General features: G+C 42.8%; 1 protein-coding gene across 1 annotated transcript in view; it reads right to left on the minus strand.

Annotated features, from left to right (window-relative positions):
- Positions 1–16,996, minus strand: part of HAS2 (hyaluronan synthase 2) — a 29,371-nt gene extending 12,375 nt beyond the window's left edge. The window contains exons 1-2 of the mRNA XM_059042680.2: positions 16,437–16,996; positions 3,239–3,865 (exon numbers count right to left, since the gene is read on the minus strand). Of these exons, the coding sequence (XP_058898663.1) occupies positions 3,239–3,865 (627 nt within the window). The 5' untranslated portion in view covers positions 16,437–16,996. The remainder of the gene's footprint in view (positions 1–3,238; positions 3,866–16,436) is intronic.
- Positions 16,997–17,319: the final 323 nt, after the last annotated feature.

Here is a 17,319-nt window from a genome sequence, read left to right on the forward strand (position 1 = left end):
TATAGTTAATTTACTATGTTTCATATGTACAGCAAAGTGATTCAGTTATACATACATACATATCTATTCTTTTTCAGGTTCTTTTCCATTATAGATTATTACAACATATTGAATATAGTTCCCTATGCTATACGGTAGCTCTTTATTATCTATTTTATATATAGTAGTGTGTATCCATTAATCCCAAATTCCTAATTTATCTTTCTCCTCTCTGCTGCAGATTATTTTAATTTCGCTCATTGCACTTTTCTACATCTTTGAAAAAGTTTCTCCAGAAAATACTTTGATTCAAAATTAAGAAAATCTTCCTCATTCACCTCCTTATTTCTCATTCCCTGTATTTGGTTTTCTCACTTCATTTTTCTTCTGCTGCTTTTCTATCTTCTCTATCTCTGGAAGCAGCCACTAGCATCATAGCTGAATTTCCTACCATGCTGGCTTTGTCTTAAACTAAAGCTTCCCTCCATGTTCTATGTCAGCATTTATTATTTGAGAGGCTACAAGGCTAAAAGAGTACTTACTATAGAAGACTAGAGATGAGAGGGGAGAGATATAAGAGGTGGTGATGGATAAAGGCTTGTTCTGAAAGAGACCAGAGGGAGCCAACCCAGAAGACTCAGAAGTGCAGGTAGAAAGGGTAACCTTGAGATAGGAGGTGAGGTGGGATACCCTTGAAACTGTAAGCAGAAGAGTCAGATCTTGACAGCCTTCACAGCCTGTACTTTTGCTGTTCTCTTTTGTAGAAGGCAAGATCATCTGTTTGTAGTTAAGCAGGGAGGAGTTTGGGTAAGGCCCTAGGAGAGTGATGAAGATCTGAAATAACAGACGTGAGAGGAATAAGCAAGACATCTATTCAAGATCAAGTGAAAAGAGTGCTGACTAGTGCTGAGGACGCAGCTGCAACTGGAAACCCATCATTTTGGCCGTCTCTCTGCACAGTTCAACAGTGTTCTCTAGCCAGGTTAGCAAGTATGAGCAGATGGTCAATTTCTTCCCCTAGCCCCCATTCTCTCTTGTGTATTAGCACCTGAACTTTGCTTCCTTCCATCCCTAACCAACCTGAACCCCACATTCAATCACTTGTAATAGTCAGGAGCCAATATCCTCAAACCCCTCCCTCTTTGTCTTTCTGTAGCTTCTGCTCTGTAACTCTTGGACCCTGGGTCAGTCAGAAGGAAGGATGAGAGTACTATATTAGATTGAACTTTATGCAATTTCTGTTTTTTTAGGACATAGATGAAGCATGGCAGGATAGTATTTACTAGTTTCAGAATGCCAAAAGGTTTTTTACCCCTGTTTGAGTGCTCTGAATGGACTGGAGGTCTCAAGCGGATTGGGGGCCCAGTTAACAGCTCTTGCTAGGGTCAGTCTATCTGGAGGCTTCAGCCTGAAGGAAGGAAAGTTCGCAAGCCTGATTAGGGCACTAGCAAACATCCTACTCTAAAATTTCGTATTTTGTATTAGTTTTTCCTGGACAGGCACAAGTCAAGTTGTCAAGGATACAAACAAAATTCCAAACAAGATGTTGGGAGAAGGGGCTTTGGGAGAAGCAGGTTAAAAAAAAAAAAAGAAGAAGAAAAATCTCACAATAATGTCATGATTAGAAACGACAAACGTAAACTGTTTTAACTGAAATTAAAGGCAAAACATCAAAACAGATGTTTTCTCATTTTAGGCCCAGAGCTTCATTCTTCAAATCATCTGTAAGTTCCCTAGCCATTCCTTACTTTAAAAGTTTCATTTTATTGTTTCATCTGGGCCTGAAGTTGCAATAGGTAAATATGTAAAAATGTCTTGATTTAACTAAAACAGCCTTATTTGTGAAAGTTCTAGAAATTAGGAGACACTTGGGGTTGAAACTCTAATCAACTCCCTAGAAGGGAGATTTATGCCGATGGTATGAACTGAAGAAATACCTCAAAATTCTTCAGATATTAGCTAAATTAACAACATGTTAATTAGCAATTGACATGTAGTATAGTTTTCAAGTAAGGACTAGATAATCATATAAGAAATAATACTTTAACAGCAAACGCTTTAATAATATTAACAATGCCATTATCAACAACTTTTGCTAAGCCCCTTTGGATACATAATTTGAAATAATTTTCTCAAATCCCTTGTGAGATTGGTTCCTTCTAACCAGGTAACTGAGGTTTGGGGGGTGGTCTTGCTCAAGGTCAACCAGCTACAAATTGTTAATTAGAACCTCAGTCAATTGACATTGAAGCCAGTGGCCACTGCCATCCCATTACACAGAGAGACACACTGGGCATCACTTTGTGTTGATAAATCCCCTAAAACATATGATGGTTCTTCCAAAAACAAGGATTTCACATTTAAGAAAAGAGGAAAAGTGTCTGGATGGATATTTGAAGCCAGAGATAGTTCTCCTTTTTCAATATCATCATGAATAAAATCTAACTAAAATAATCTGCACAAAAGTACAACTAGAAAACTCACAGGTACCCTATTAATGTTCTAAAGAAGAAACTTTCAGTGAGAACTAAAAGAGGAGAAACCGTAGAATCAGCAGTCAGGGAACTAATGAGAGACACAGCCTGTCTAATTTCCATGCAAGCAAACACCATCACAAACGCTTTCAAAGGTCAAGTTGCAAGGAGTGAGGTAATGCTGTTTGGGGAGTGAAATAAACATGACTTAGATTTTGTTCTGGGAAGGTTGTTTTCTGGTTTTGTTTTCCTTTTCCCTTTTTCTTTTCTTTTTCTATGTGTTTCAGTTTTGAATTCCTACGCTTTTAAATCTAAATTGTTTTCATCACCCTCATTTTGCCTAGTCTCTGTGAAAAATATTTCATAGCTTTCCCTTTGGTCTGCAGATTTTCTCAAGCTTTTGCTGGAGCAGACACTATTTTCTTACAACGCTGGAGATTTTAAGAGTGTGGAAAATGACGTTGGAATTGATTTGGCAGAACCAAGGGGGCAGAGAAGGTAAGGGAGGGGAAAAGAAGGAAGGAAGGGTCTCATGTTCTAAATAATCTTGATTTCCAACCAATAACACTGCACAAGTTAAGCATTTTCATAGATAGTTTTAACCGTTTTACAAGATTTTTTTTCTCTGTCTTTCAGGATGTGCTTTCAACAGTCATGCTGTTTTCAGATGAACTGAAAGAAGCACTGTGTCCAGAAGGGACAAGGATAAACTATAGCATATGACTGGAGAGATACAAAAGATGCTTTCTTTAAATGTGTTTGTCCTGGCAGCTGCAGAAACCTACCTGCACATAATCCACACTTCGTCCCAGCGCCCTGAAGGCCGTGTACATGACTTCTCTTTTTCCACCCCATTTTTGCATGATGCAAATGCTCTTGTTGGACAGGACCAACTGGGTGACATGTTGTGAGCTTTCTTTATGTGACTCATCTGTCTCACCAGGACCCTTCACGTGAAAGTTGTTCTTCCAGATATAAGTGGCTGATTTGTCCCTGCCCATAACTTCACTGAATATGTCCATCATGTACAGGTCATCTTCCGAGTTTCCATCTATGACCATGACAACTTTAATTCCAGGGTAGGTCAGCCTTTTCACAGATTGCAAACATTTCCGTAAGTAGTCCGGATCCTCTTGATACGCAGCGATGCAAAGAGCAACAGTTTTGTTCAACTTAATGGGGGTTTCTAGCGATTTTTTCATTTTTCGGTGCTCCAAAAAGGCAAACAGGCTTTGGATGATGAGGTGTGATGCTAAAAAGGCACCATATAGTCCAAAAGAGAAATAGTAATTATCTGTTTGGATAAATTGGTAGCCAACAATATAAGCAGCTGTGATTCCAAGGAGTAGAGACACTCCAAAAAGTGTGGTTCCAATTATTCTCAGGATACATAGAAACCTCTCACAATGCATCTGTAAAATAATCACATGATATACTTGGTTAGCCACTCTTGTCCCATACTTGCTATATACATGGTATCACAGGGAGAGCATTGGACTAGAAGCGTTCCAGGTGTTCTCACCTTGAGTTTCTCACTTAACTAGTTGTATGACTTTCTGCATCTCAGTTTGCTCATCTGCAAAACAGAGATAAGGATGCCCTTTCTGCATACCTCAGAGGACTCTTTCAAACATCAAATGAGATGATGATGCAGTGTACCATTGAAAACCGTAATGCACATATGCATTATTTTTAGTACGTTAGATCATTTGTCTAAGGATGCACTCTACGTATGTGGTCATAGCTAAGCATAAAATCTAAATATTTTAGTGAGCAAGGCACTCTTTCTTCTTGTGCCATCGTGTTCCCTCACCCCAATACTGACCAGTGAAAACTCTACAGGTTTTGCTAAATTTCTGATGTGTAGGTTTTTTTTCTTAATAAATTTATTTATTTATTTTTGGCTGTGTTAGGTCTTCGTTGCTGCGCATGGGCTTCAGTACTTGTGGCTCGCAGGCTCTAGCGCACTGGCTCAGTAGTTGTGGCACATGGGCTTAGTTGCTCCGCGGCCTGTGGGATCTTCCCGGATCAGGGCTGGAACCCGTGTCCCATGCATTGGCAGGTGGATTCTTAACCACTGTGCCAGCAGGGAAGCCCCTCTTATGTGTAGTTTTATCTCATCTCCAGTGCAAATCCCTTAGCTCACACCTTTCCCATGTAGCTAGCCAAGGTTGAATATAAGGATACATGGATTCTATCCTTCTAGGTCTTCCATCAACTAGCTGTGTGACTTCGAGCCAGTTGCTTTTCCTCTCTGGGCCTTAGTCTTTAAAAATCTGTTGAATGAGGGCATTTAGACTCAATTATTTCCCAAGTCTCTGTTGCCATTAAAATTTCTTTATGCATAGATATCCTACACAGACATTTATCAAAGCCCCTGAAATTCTGTATTACATTCCTTTGTTCAAATGGCTGTCTCCCTCATCCACCATTCATACCAGCTGGTTTGAACCTGGTGATCAGGAACTTTACTGGAATATAGTAAGGACACAATAAATGTTTGCAGAAATAAATCATACAATTAGAGAAGAAATAGCATCATGCTTAATTTCAACAGGTAAATTTTCTTTTGTCTTAAGAGCTTTAACACATTAGACCTAAAAACACATTCCAGTTCTTAATAATATACAATTTTGTACACCTCCCTAGCGTTTGTGAATCTCCTAAAATATTTTGAACTAGAGTACAGGAGGATCATATGTTTCATATGCATCTCCATCATCTCTATTATGAGCATAGAAGAGGTGCTTGGTAGACCTTTAAAATTTGTTTCTTTTTGGTTTCCTAGACCCAGTTCCAACATGTGGAGGAGAGGGGGGTTTCCTACACATGTCACAAACAATTCTGGGGACACCCGCTGGGGGCCTGACAATTAAATCAATGTTGATATCATATGCCTGACAGAATCAGATTCCACAGGTTGAGTTCAATCCTACAAGACTGCCCCGCGACAAACACCCACACTTCATATGTCTGTTGCAAGCCCAGGTTGTTACCTGTAATTACGATAAACTGGGTAAAAATCAGAGGTTCACAAGATCCCCTCCTGTGTTTGATTAATTTGCTAGAAGGAACCCACAGAACCAGGAAACCTGTTTACTCATTAGAGTACTGGTTTATTATAAAAGGATGTAACTCAGGAACAGCCAGATAGAAGAGATGCACAGGGCAAGGTACGCGGAAAGGGCATGGAGTTCCAGGCACCACTCTCCCCAAATCTCCACATGTTCATCGATCCATAAGCTCTCTGAACCCTCTCCTTTGGGGTTTTTAGAGACTCCATTACATAGGCATGATTGATTATATCATTGACCATTGGCAACTGAACTCAATCTCCAGCCTGTCTTCCCTCCTCGATGGTCTGGGCACGGAAATGGAAGTTCCAACCCTCTAATCACATGTTGGGCTCTACTGGCAATCAGCCTCAACCAGGTGCATTCCAAAAGTCACCTCATGAGCATAACGAAAGACATCTCTAAATTTGCAGGTAACTCCAATTTAATCTTTTCCCTTAATTCAACTAGTTTTTGAAAGCTAAGTAAATTTATTTTCAACGTTACTTTGGGCTAAGCAATTACCTCTGCAAAATCTCTTATTGGATATGCTATTTACATTTTCCTCTTCCACGTGAAGACTTACAATTCAATGTTGACATAAAACCTGTTAACGTCTTGGTTTACTAGTTGTGTGGCCATCACATCACTCAGCTCCAAGTGACACCATTCCCATTCGAGTCCCTGTGGCCACCATTGAGGTGGTCCTGAGTGGATATGCATTACACTTTGGGGTAGCTTACTGTGACCGCTCACCAGCTGTTTCCACCCCTTCTGAGCAGACTGCTTGATGGGGCCGTGGCATTCCAGCCTTTGTTCATCTGAGATGTGCCACTTCCAATAGGACTTTGAAGGGGGAGAATGGACATCCTGCAATATCTCTTTTCCCTCCACAGTCTTGATGTACATATCAACAGGTACTAAGGGATTGCAGAGCCCAAAGATAGAGGGAGCTTGGTCCTTGAAGTGCCACATGGAAGGAAGCCAGCCACCAATGCCAGAAATCAGGAATACCTGCCTTGGACTCTTATGTTAACAAGAAATAATTTTTGAGTTTGTGTTTGTTTGTGCGCTCAATACTCATTTTGGGTTTAGTTTCCCAAACTCACTGCAATCTAAGTAATGCAAAGCAGGCTGGAGAGCAGGGTTTGAGCTTGTGGACACTATTTTTCTTTGTGAAATGGAGATGATGGTACTTGTCAACAACCCTTCACAAGGCTACAGTGGGTAGCAAAATCGAAGTGTTTGTGAAACTGTTTTTAAAAAAATCAGAAACACAATACAAGGTATCAGCTAACACGGAAGCTAAAAAAACAAAGCAAAACAAAAACCAAATGTGCCTTCCACTTTTAGCACTTATATAGGATTTCATAGAATGCAACAAGTACCCTGCAAAAGGTAATCAAGACACAAATGGAAAGTTCAAGCTGCTGGGCAATGGTGAAATGCTGAGTTTTCAGTGAGAGGCAAGAGAGCACAGCATCCCTTGTTAATTAAAACTGCTGACTGGATGCTGAAAAGTCCCAAAGTGTACATTCAGCAATGCCTAAAAGTGCTGGGCAAACCAGCTAGGAACTTGTCTTTTCCAAGACATGAGTCATTCTCCCAAGGGTGAAAAATTTCAAGGCGACTAAAACTCTCTGCCTGGGCGAAGCTTAAAAGTGTGTTCTGCTTGTGTTTCAAATCAGCATAGCCAGCAAAAGAACCGCCTGCTATTCTTTTCCATTATTCACATTTTCCTTGCTTTTATCAGCACGTGTGGACACAGAGAGTGTTCGCATAGCATCTGCTGGCCACTGCTGAAGTGGGAACACCCTCTTACATCATAGGAGTCTACAGAATGTCCCTTTTCAGCCTGGGAAAAGTTGCTAGTAAACTGCAGCAACAGAACCTTTCTATTTCTGCAAGGTATCGCGTTGTTGCCTAGCATGACACACGTAGCATCTCAGTACAGGCCAAAGGGTTGTAGCATCTCAGTACGGGCCAAAGGGTTAAAGAGCCAGCTGCACTGAGGGAATAGATTGATCTCAGGGACTGACGCACAGGATGTTTCTTTATAATTTCAGAGATATGGGCACCATATGTGTGAGACTTTCTGAGACAATCCCCAATTCAAATACTCTGTTTCATAAGCAAACCCTCCTCAGACATATGGTTTATTGCTAAATTGGAAAATATGGTTAGTTTCACCCTAGATCATTTGCTGATAGAAGACTTAGAAATCTACCTCCCATAAAGAGTGAAAATATAAAACTTGGATTTTTTTTTTTTTTTGCCCAGAATTAGACTTTAGTCTATTAACTGATTTTTAAGTTGCTCTTGGACTTGATACCAATTATTCACCAAGGACTAGTCTTCACAGAATTCTAGGCCAAACCAAGTGTTAAAGAATAGCTTGGGGACTTCCCCGGTGGCGCAGTGGTTGGGAGTCCGCCTGCCGATACAGGGGACGCGGGTTCGTGCCCCGGTCCGGGAGGATCCCACGTGCCGCGGAGCGGCTGGGCCCGTGAGCCATGGCCGCTGAGTCTGCGCGTCCGGAGCCTGTGCTCCGCAACGGGAGAGGCCACGGCAGTGAGAGCCCAGCGTACCGCAAAAAAAAAAAAAAAAAAAAAAAGAATAGCTTGGTGCACCTTAATGTAAACTCCACAAAATCAACAGATTTTATATATTTTTCTTTCACTAATGTGCCCCAAGGACATAGAACATTGTCTGGGTTATGGTTGGTATTCAAGAAATATTTGCTGAATGACAGATGTGACTTTATTCCTAAATATCATCATTGGCATCATTGTTATGTCAGCTAACTTTTTTTCATCATTTACTAGGCAACAGGCATTTAAGCAAGTTTTGTTTACTTGAATGGCAAAATCCTATTTAATTTTAATAACTTTATGTGGTAAATATACTGTTAATCTCATGTTACAAATCACATATGCATATGACGAGGCAACCAAGACTGAGTATTTAGGTAACTTACCCCAAATAACACAACTAGGAAGGAGTAGGGTTCACACGGTGGCCTTAACGGTAGGTGACTAGACTATTCTCAGTAAATATTGGCTGAACAGATTTGAAGCTTCATGACAAAATAGGCAACATCCTTTTGTTTCTGATTAATAAACATGTTGTGTAAGGAAAGATTAGAAAAGAACATTGAAAACTGTTTTCCTGCTGTAATGGAAAAATGGATACCATGTACTCAGGTACAGATACCACACCAGCCAATACTCAGAGAAGATTTCTGGGCTCCTATACCTTCCTAGGTGTGTACAGTCAAAAAGGACCTGGAATGATGTTGTCTGAAAGGGAGCTGGCTGGTGGGCCCACCTATGTGGCAGCAGTGCTGCTCTTAAAGTCAACAGTCAAAATCCTGTTTAACCGTAAGAGAGGTGCTTCGGTTTCCATTGGTTTCATCTGTAGAGCAGATATAAGTCTTGCTGTTTGCTCGTATACCCAAAATGGGACTCTGTAGGTCACTGGGCATCAGAGCCTTTTCCTCCCCCTTGACCTTCCTTGTATTAACCAGACAGCAAATGGCAGATGAGAGAGAATACCAGCTGCTCTCACTGCCCTAGTGCAGTGGTGACAACTGAGTCCTCTCAGCTTTCATTAAGGGGGCCTTACCAGTTTGGATCAGGGAGAAGCTAAAGTGAACTCAAATGAGTCAAGTCAGCATCTAGGAAAGGCTGCAGACATTAGGCCAAGTGATACCTCTTCTGAGAGGCCCTAGCTTACCACTCCTTCCAAAGTATCTCCTCCAGTAAATCGACTATACTCCCCCCCAAAATTTTTTAATAAAAGGAAACATTAAAAAAAAAAAATCGACTCCTCCACCCTGCCCTCTCTTTACTCCTTGTCACTCTCTCCCCTGACGTTGTTTGATTTTCTAAGTTACACTAAGAACACTCTTTGGCCATAGGGACTTGTGTATCTCAATTAACTGTGTATTCCTGTATCATAAAACAAGGTGTGGCACATAGTAGGTACTCAATAAACACATTTTAGATATGCGAATAAATCATGTGGACTCACGCACGTTGTCAATGCAGACGGACAGAGCACAGGGCCCTCCTCTATCTTTGCTGCAGGGGCAATGAATACGCTGACCCCTTAAGGGTATCCTTCACCCAGTAGGTTTTTTCTTTCTTTTAAAACCAGTTCTATGATTTCTTGTCCAGCTATTTAAAGGTCATGATTGTAGGGGGTACCAGCCAGGCTCTACAAACCTTTGGATAACAAACGTTAAAAAGGCAAATGGTCCCTAACGGCATTTCCTGAAATTATAAGTTGTAGTCTGAGCAAACTTATGAGTTCAGGGGTCACGTTTGGAGTATGAGGGATAATGATATCATCTTTTTTTCCATTTAAACTCTAGTTGTCTTACAATATTTATTGTCCATTCATCTACACCCTGCTTTGTGTTTAGTGCTAATGACTTGTGAGTGTGTGTGTGTGTGTTTGGGCGTACACACCCACATATATTGGCCTCTGGAAGCAGACTGAGTTGGAATAGACTCCTGACTATCTTTTAATGGTTTCTTTTAAAGATTGGGTAACCTCGAACAAGCTACATAATACTTGTCATCTTCAGTTTCTTCATCAATAAAATGGAACTAGTCATATTGACTTCACCTAATTATGAGTTTAAAAGATGGAGCTCATTTAAATACCTAAAAAGAAATCATCAACAGAGCTCAGTGATGTCAGCTCCCTGCGGGTTAATACCCTGCCAGTACCTACCTAATCAGCCTGACTCTCCTTCTCTTTAAGCTGTTGGTTTGTCAGTTAACAAGGGATAACTCTGGCATGATGGAAAGAATAACAGGTCAGGGAAGAAATGGATTCAAGCCCAAGTTCTGCCTCATATTAACCACCCAACTTTAAACCAACCACTTGAGGGGTCTACGAATGAGCCATGTGTCCTTGGACAATTAATATCCCTGAACATCAAATATTTGGGGGTATAATTAATTTTGTTCATTTTAATGATTTTAAGCAGGGCTGAGCGTCTAGAAGAAGGATGGATGGAGGCTGCACCGTGGGCGGTCTCCTCATCATAGTCACCTGAACAAGGGTGAGTACAAAGAGCAAATTGATATTGGTATCTACTCTCTGAGCCTCATTTCCTCCTCTGCAAAATGCGAATGATCCCTTTTGCAGGCTTACTGTAACCAGGTAAGGAATACATATATTTATTGCAGCTTTAATGGGATATCAACAGCTTCAATGTCTTAACATAAAGGAACAGCTGCTCTTGCACAAGTAACACTTGCACTTTCTATTTCTGCGAGGTACCTCGTCGTTTCCTAGTGTCACAGTACAAAGGGATAAAAGGCACGTTTAGAGTAAGCTTTACTGAGGGAATAGATTGATCTCAGGGACTGACACAAAAATCTAATAAAGACAAGATCAATGTCCTTTTACCTGTAGCCAATATTTAAACAAACAAAAGCACAGAGGACAACAGGAGATAGTTTTTTAAATGTTTGGTTAGTGAAGGCATGGCTCAAGATCACATCTAATATAAGTAAATAGCAGAAATGGTTTTAGAACACAGGTTTTCTTTACTCTTAAACTGGTGTCGTGTGGGAGGAGGGGGAAATAGGCCTCATGTCACGTAGAATGATTAGCGTTAGGAATATTTACTTAGGCAGGTGACCCTAGCAAGGCATATGGAAATGTACTTCTTTGTAACAAGACACATTCTGCTTGTGGCCACTTGCCTGCTAACAGTGGATTAGAAAGTATGGTGAGCAAAAGATGAAAAAGCAGTGGTTCCCAAATGTTGATGTACATCCAAATCACCAGGGAATCTGTAAATATTACTGATGTGGGGCTCCTGAAACATTCTGAGTTAATTGGCATGGGGTGCTACAAGGGCATCAGGAGTTTTAAAATCTCCTTAAGTAATTCTAATTGCAACAAAGTTTGGCAATCACTGGGTTAAAGGCTATGAAAACTTTCATGATCTCATTTGCATTGTTATACATCCCTCAGGTGTGTTGCCTCTGCTACCGTCCTCAACTAGAAATCCTAAGAGAAGTACCCAGATGAAGCCTCCCAGCAGTCTACACGTTAGAGCACATGACCCTCCCCTTCTCCCTTTCTGACCTCCTCTCCCTCTCTGGCTTTGAAGCTGGCTTTTGTCTTTCCCGTCCCACTGCACTTACTCTAGCAGAGACCGGAGCTTACAGGGTTAGGCAGTACACCTTTCAAAGACCTTGTCACCTGAGCTGTCTCTGGATCCAGAACTTTACGTTTCAGATTTCTCTTCATTTGCACCAGCTGTATTGACCAAAGACTTTCTAAGATGTCCATTCTTCCAACTGCCCTATTGGTTCCTGAACTTTGCCATCCTAAACTTCATACTAAAGTTCGCTGTGGCAAAGGGGGAAATTACAGAAAGACATGTTCCTCCATCAGCTCATGGGTCCTGTCTCTATAGGTCATTCTCTATGTAGCCGTATATACCACAATGCCAAATTTCTTCATGAAATCTTCCCTGATCTCTCTCAATTAGATGTGATTTCTCCTCAATTTGAGGCCCCATAAAACTTGACTAACCCAACTGCAGCATAGCCCAGCTCAAGGGTGTTATATTCAAGAATTCCTGTATTAGATTTCATCTACTCTCCTCACTAACACTGACTTTCAGTGGGTTGCTTTACCTTTCTGAGGCAAGGTTCCTTTTTATCATAAAGTTTTCTTTGGTGGGCAGGAGGGATACTAGATATAATGTATGTCAAGTATCTACTTCAATGCCTGATATGTATTAGACATGTGATAAAGAGTAGCTATTGTTTTACTTCTTTATGGGCCAGATTGCATTTTGCCTTATACTACGGTTATTTAAAAACTTCTTTCAGGGACTTCCCTGGTGGCACAGTGACTAAGAATCCATCTGCTAATGCAGGGGACATGGGTTCAAGCCCTGGTCCGGGAAGATCCCACATGCCACAGAGCAACTAAGCCCGTGCACCACAACTACTGGGCCTGAGCTCAAGAGCCTGCGAGCCACAACTACTGAAGCCCACATGCCTAGAGCCCGTGCTCCGCAACAAGAGAAGCCACCGCAATGAGAAGACCACGCACCGCAACGAAGAGTAGCCCCCGCTCGCCGCAACTAGAGAAAGCCCGCGCCCAGCAACAGACCCAACACAGTCAAAAATAAATAAAAAAAAAAAAAACGAAACTTCTTTGAGTATGCTTTTTCTATGATGAATTCGATTTAGATATGCACTACATCTTGTTCATTTTTAAATAAACTGCAGTACAGATTATGCTTTTAAGAGACATTCATTTCTAAATATTTTATTATTTAAATTTAAAAATATTTGAGTTTGACCTTGTATTTATTTTGACTCATATATCAGTGACATTTTCCTAGATTGTAAGGCAGTATATATATATATAAACTCCACATGTTATAGCTAACATTAAGTTATAGGTAACATTCAAAATATTATTGAATTTAAGGTATATGCAGTGGGATGATACTAAGTCTATGCAGATTGCTGCTACAGAGGAAAGGATTAAAACCAAGTTGGGGTGATGGAAATGATTTTCCTGCAGGGAGCTGTCCCCCCATTCAGCTGTCCTAGCACTGCCACTGGTTCTGTCCTTACAGCCTCTTAGTGGAACACAGCTTGGGTATGCACGGATAAAAAGAGAACCCAGAGGGCTTCCCTGGTGGCGCAGTGGTTGAGAATCCGCCTGCCGATGCAGGGGACACGGGTTCGTGCCCCGGTCCGGGAGGATTCCACGTGCCGCGGAGCGGCTGGGCCCGTGAGCCATGGCCGCTGAGTCTGCGCGTCCAGGGCCTGTGCTCCGCAACGGGAGAGGCCACAACAGTGAGAGGCCCGCGTACCACAAAAAACCAACTAAACCAAAAAAAAAAAAAAAAAAAAGAACCCAGAAAGGGGCAATGGGGTTCATGCTCTATTCTGCAATTACATTAACTCATAGCTCCCACATTGTATAAAACTCAAGAAGTTAATAATGTAACATGCTACCTGTTATTAGATTTAAAATATAACTGTGTAATATAGTTTTGCTAAAGGGGATGTCTCCATTAATCCATAGATAAGGCCTTTCCTCACAGTGCCAGTGAGAGAAAATAAATGAATCAGTGACAGGCATGAATTTAACAATTCAAGAAATATTTCTTCAAAAAAAACTTAGCTGATAAGGAAACCATGGGCAAAACAATATTTATGAAATTCAACATCGTGGGGCTATTCTACAGACTTAACATGAATGATTACTTTCAATATGATTTACTTTCTAGTAAGTCTGTTACTCATTTGTTGCACAATTCTTGTTTTCCAGCAAGGTAGCTGACTAAACGTTTTGTGGAGAGTGACATTCAAATTTGATGCTAGTCACTGATTTAAGACCTTGAATTCTTATAAACACCATAGCTTTCTCTGATAAGAACGGATTCAGTTCTAGGTACAATACAAGTAATTCCGGTAATTTACATGTCAACACTTCTACAATAAGCTTTTCTGTTCACCCAACTCAGATGTTATATAAATAAGAGAAAGAAAACAGGAGAAATGATATCCTCATTATAATGCTGTAATCCAGAAATGTCTCAGAATTTTGAATGATTAGCCCCAATACTGCTTAATGCCTATACAACATAATATACATACTAAAATTTGTACTTCAAAGAGTGAAACTTTATCGAAAATTTAAAAGAATAGCCAAAATATTAGGAAAATCTTTGGTGGGATATGATAAATATTTTTTTAAAAAACACCAATATTTCAGCTGCCTGAGTAATCTTATTTAGCTTCTAGAATAGTGCAGTGAAAACTAATGTAATGAATGATTCAATCTGCACAAATTGGAATGAAAGGGAAAAAAAAGTTTAGAAGTTAAGAGTTCTTTTCAAACCTATCCTGTCACATTTTCAATTGTTATCTACAAATACTTAGATGGGCATAACTATTTGTTCTACCCAATTCTATACAAATACACACTTTAATTTTTAGCCTTTCCTCATTGGCATGTTTGAATGTGTGTTGACCGTTACAATATTTTGTTAAAATGACCTTTTCAAAAAATCACAATCCTGTTTTAAACCTGCAGAGGTACATTTTCATATGCCTTCACTACAATAAGAAATCTGCCGGAAAAAAAGCCTTGAAATCTACAAGGGGCAGTGAAGCTGTTCTTCTTATCTGTCGCTTCCCTTTTCCAGCAATGTTCAACTACCGACTTCCTTGGCTTTACTCTAAGGCTCAGCTGAAAGTCTATATATACTCAGGCCTCAAGTTGGGGAAGCCCTCGGTCGCCAATCAGGACTTCCCGACCTATTGCGTCACACCTCCCCCCTAGGTGTGACGTCAAAGGCAATCCCAGGCCAGCCACGTGGGTTGGAGTAGAGTAGCCTTTCTGGGCAGCTGTTCGGGAGACACCCGGCAGCAATGGCCCCCAAGGGTGTGGAACCGGGCAGGGAGGAGCCAGCAGAGCTCCTACACCCCACCTCCTGGGAGCAGGGCGGTAGCAGCTCACTCCACCCGGAGGCGCGTGGGGTTGGTGACTCCCAAGTACTTAGCGCGGGCGTCTGGGGGATGGAGGGAGCGGCCGCGGGAAGCTGGCACCTAAGTCTGTGTAATAGGACCCAGGTCTTGAAAGCCCTCCTCCCTAGGCACCGCCTCTCAGCTCCCAGCCTCTCCTTCCAGACTTAATTATCCCTTCAGAGCCACTTCCCCTCGGCTGCGTATCCTCAGCCTGAGGAAAAGCCTCCAGCCTCCCAGTCCTCGCTCTCACACAGACCCTCCTTTCAGACCCGCCCTCCGGTTCACAGGGACCCATTTTGTAGCCCTCGCTCGCGCTGGGCGGGAACCCGCGTGACGAATTCCGCCCAAGGTGTTGATTACCCATCCCTACCTAGCCGCTGGCTCGCCTCCCACCTTCACCCCGGCTCCCACAGCCCACCCCGCACCCGGGGCCGGGCGCCCGGGAAAGCACCCCCAAATCCCCACCCGACTGTGCCCCGCGCTGCAGCTGCGGAAAGAGGCGCCAGCGTGCTCGTTGCCACGTCGGAATTGGCTCCCGGGACGCTGCAGCTGCGTGCGCGCAGCACGCGGTCCCCGCGCACGCCCTGTCCTCGCGGGCCGGCGGCAGCCCTGCAGCCGAGAGGAGAGATGCGCGCCCTCCTCCCTCGCGGGTCTCCGAGTGCCACTGCTTGGGTCAGGGACCCCAGACCGTAGGATGGCTTCTGGAGCCGAGCTGAGCCCGGACGGACCCACGGTGACACTTTAATGGGGTGCAGGGAGTGCAAAGGAGGGGAGGCCAGGGGAAGACGGGGAGTGGCCGAACGAGGCCGGTAGCTTGCGAGGAGGTGGCGAAGGACCCTCCTTCTTTGGGGCCAGAGCTGGGACCCAGGATCGCTTTAACCCTTTGCATTCCAAATGAGAAACAGGCTTCCCACTTGGAAAACGCGCTAGGCTGTCCAGGGCTTTCCTTCCCACAGAGAGTGTGTGGGAAAAAAAGAAGAGAAGTGATAGAAATAAGGGGGACGGGGGAATGCTGCGCGGAATGCATTTTCCGTACACAGTGGACGTTCTTGTTCCCTAACTCGTGAGCCCCTCTGCAGCTCGGGAAGATGCGGAATGGAAAACTACATCACGGGACTTGCAGCCTTTCCCAGGCAAAGAGGTTACCTGTGTTCCAGAGAGGCAGCGGATTTCGGGCGAGCGCTGCAGGGATGGGAGAAGACAGAGGAAATGTTGCTAAGCCTGACAGTGCTCTGAAATATCCCCTGATTTGCAGTCTGTTGGAAATTTTCAGACCTCAAACTTTTCCGTCGAAAACGGACTTAAATTTGTGTTTAACTCTTAACGTGGATAGTGTCTCCCCTCTCCCTGGCCTGTTCGAGGACCCTCAGCGTTCACCAAATCGCGCCAGTGTAACGTACCTTGTTCAGCTCTTGGTCATAAAGTTGTCCTCAGCCTGTCTGTGTGGTCCCGGAGGGTCGGTGGCGGGCAGTTTCCAAAACTGAGGTAATAGGAGATCAGATGAATTTGAGACGACCGGCCAAAAAAAATAAAAAATTTAAAAACAACATTTAAAAAGGATGGGGGAGTCTTAAATGCTTAGGTCTCACCCACTTAAAAAAAAAAATCACTAGTATTTTTTAATATTTCCGTTGCACTTCAATCTTCTAACTCTTAAAGAAAATGTTATCTGTGCTTTGAAAATAAATTAACTTTATTTTATTTTATGCTCTAGTTCCCCCTCCCCTAGTATCGGAAAGTCTCTTCTTCGTATTAAAAAAAAAAAAAAAAAAAAGCCTGGTGAAAACTCAGCAGAACCCAGGAAGCGTAGAATCGGGAGAAAGTCTTTGGCTGGGGCTGGTTCAAGTCCCTGGTTCAATGGGCTGCTGGAAGCCAGGACTGGGTAATTCTTTCCAGACGTCTTGACTTCTCCTTCCTCGCGGTTGTTGCCTTTCTGCCTCCTCCAACTTAAGGGGGTCTTAACAAGTGAGCTGGTGGGTGTTTTAATAGGGCGGAGGAGGGAGTGGGGGGTGAGGGGAGGGGAGAAGGGAGGTGCGGACTGGGGAACCCGGAGGGGCGGGAGATGGGAGCGCGGGCGGCCGGGAGGCAGGGAGGGGGAGAGAGAAATTGGCCATTCAAAGCTCTCGCCGAGCTAGCGACCGGTTCTAAACGCCAATGAATTCAATTAACTTGATTGCAAACGTGTGCAGAGAAATGTTGTGCACACATGCTGGCCACCACCTGATTCCCTCCTTTCCTCCAGCAGTGGAGCCGGGAGGCCACGCTGTGTAGACTGACTGCTCT

The sequence above is a fragment of the Kogia breviceps genome, chromosome 17 (assembly GCF_026419965.1).
Source record: "Kogia breviceps isolate mKogBre1 chromosome 17, mKogBre1 haplotype 1, whole genome shotgun sequence".
Lineage (NCBI taxonomy): Eukaryota > Metazoa > Chordata > Mammalia > Artiodactyla > Physeteridae > Kogia > Kogia breviceps.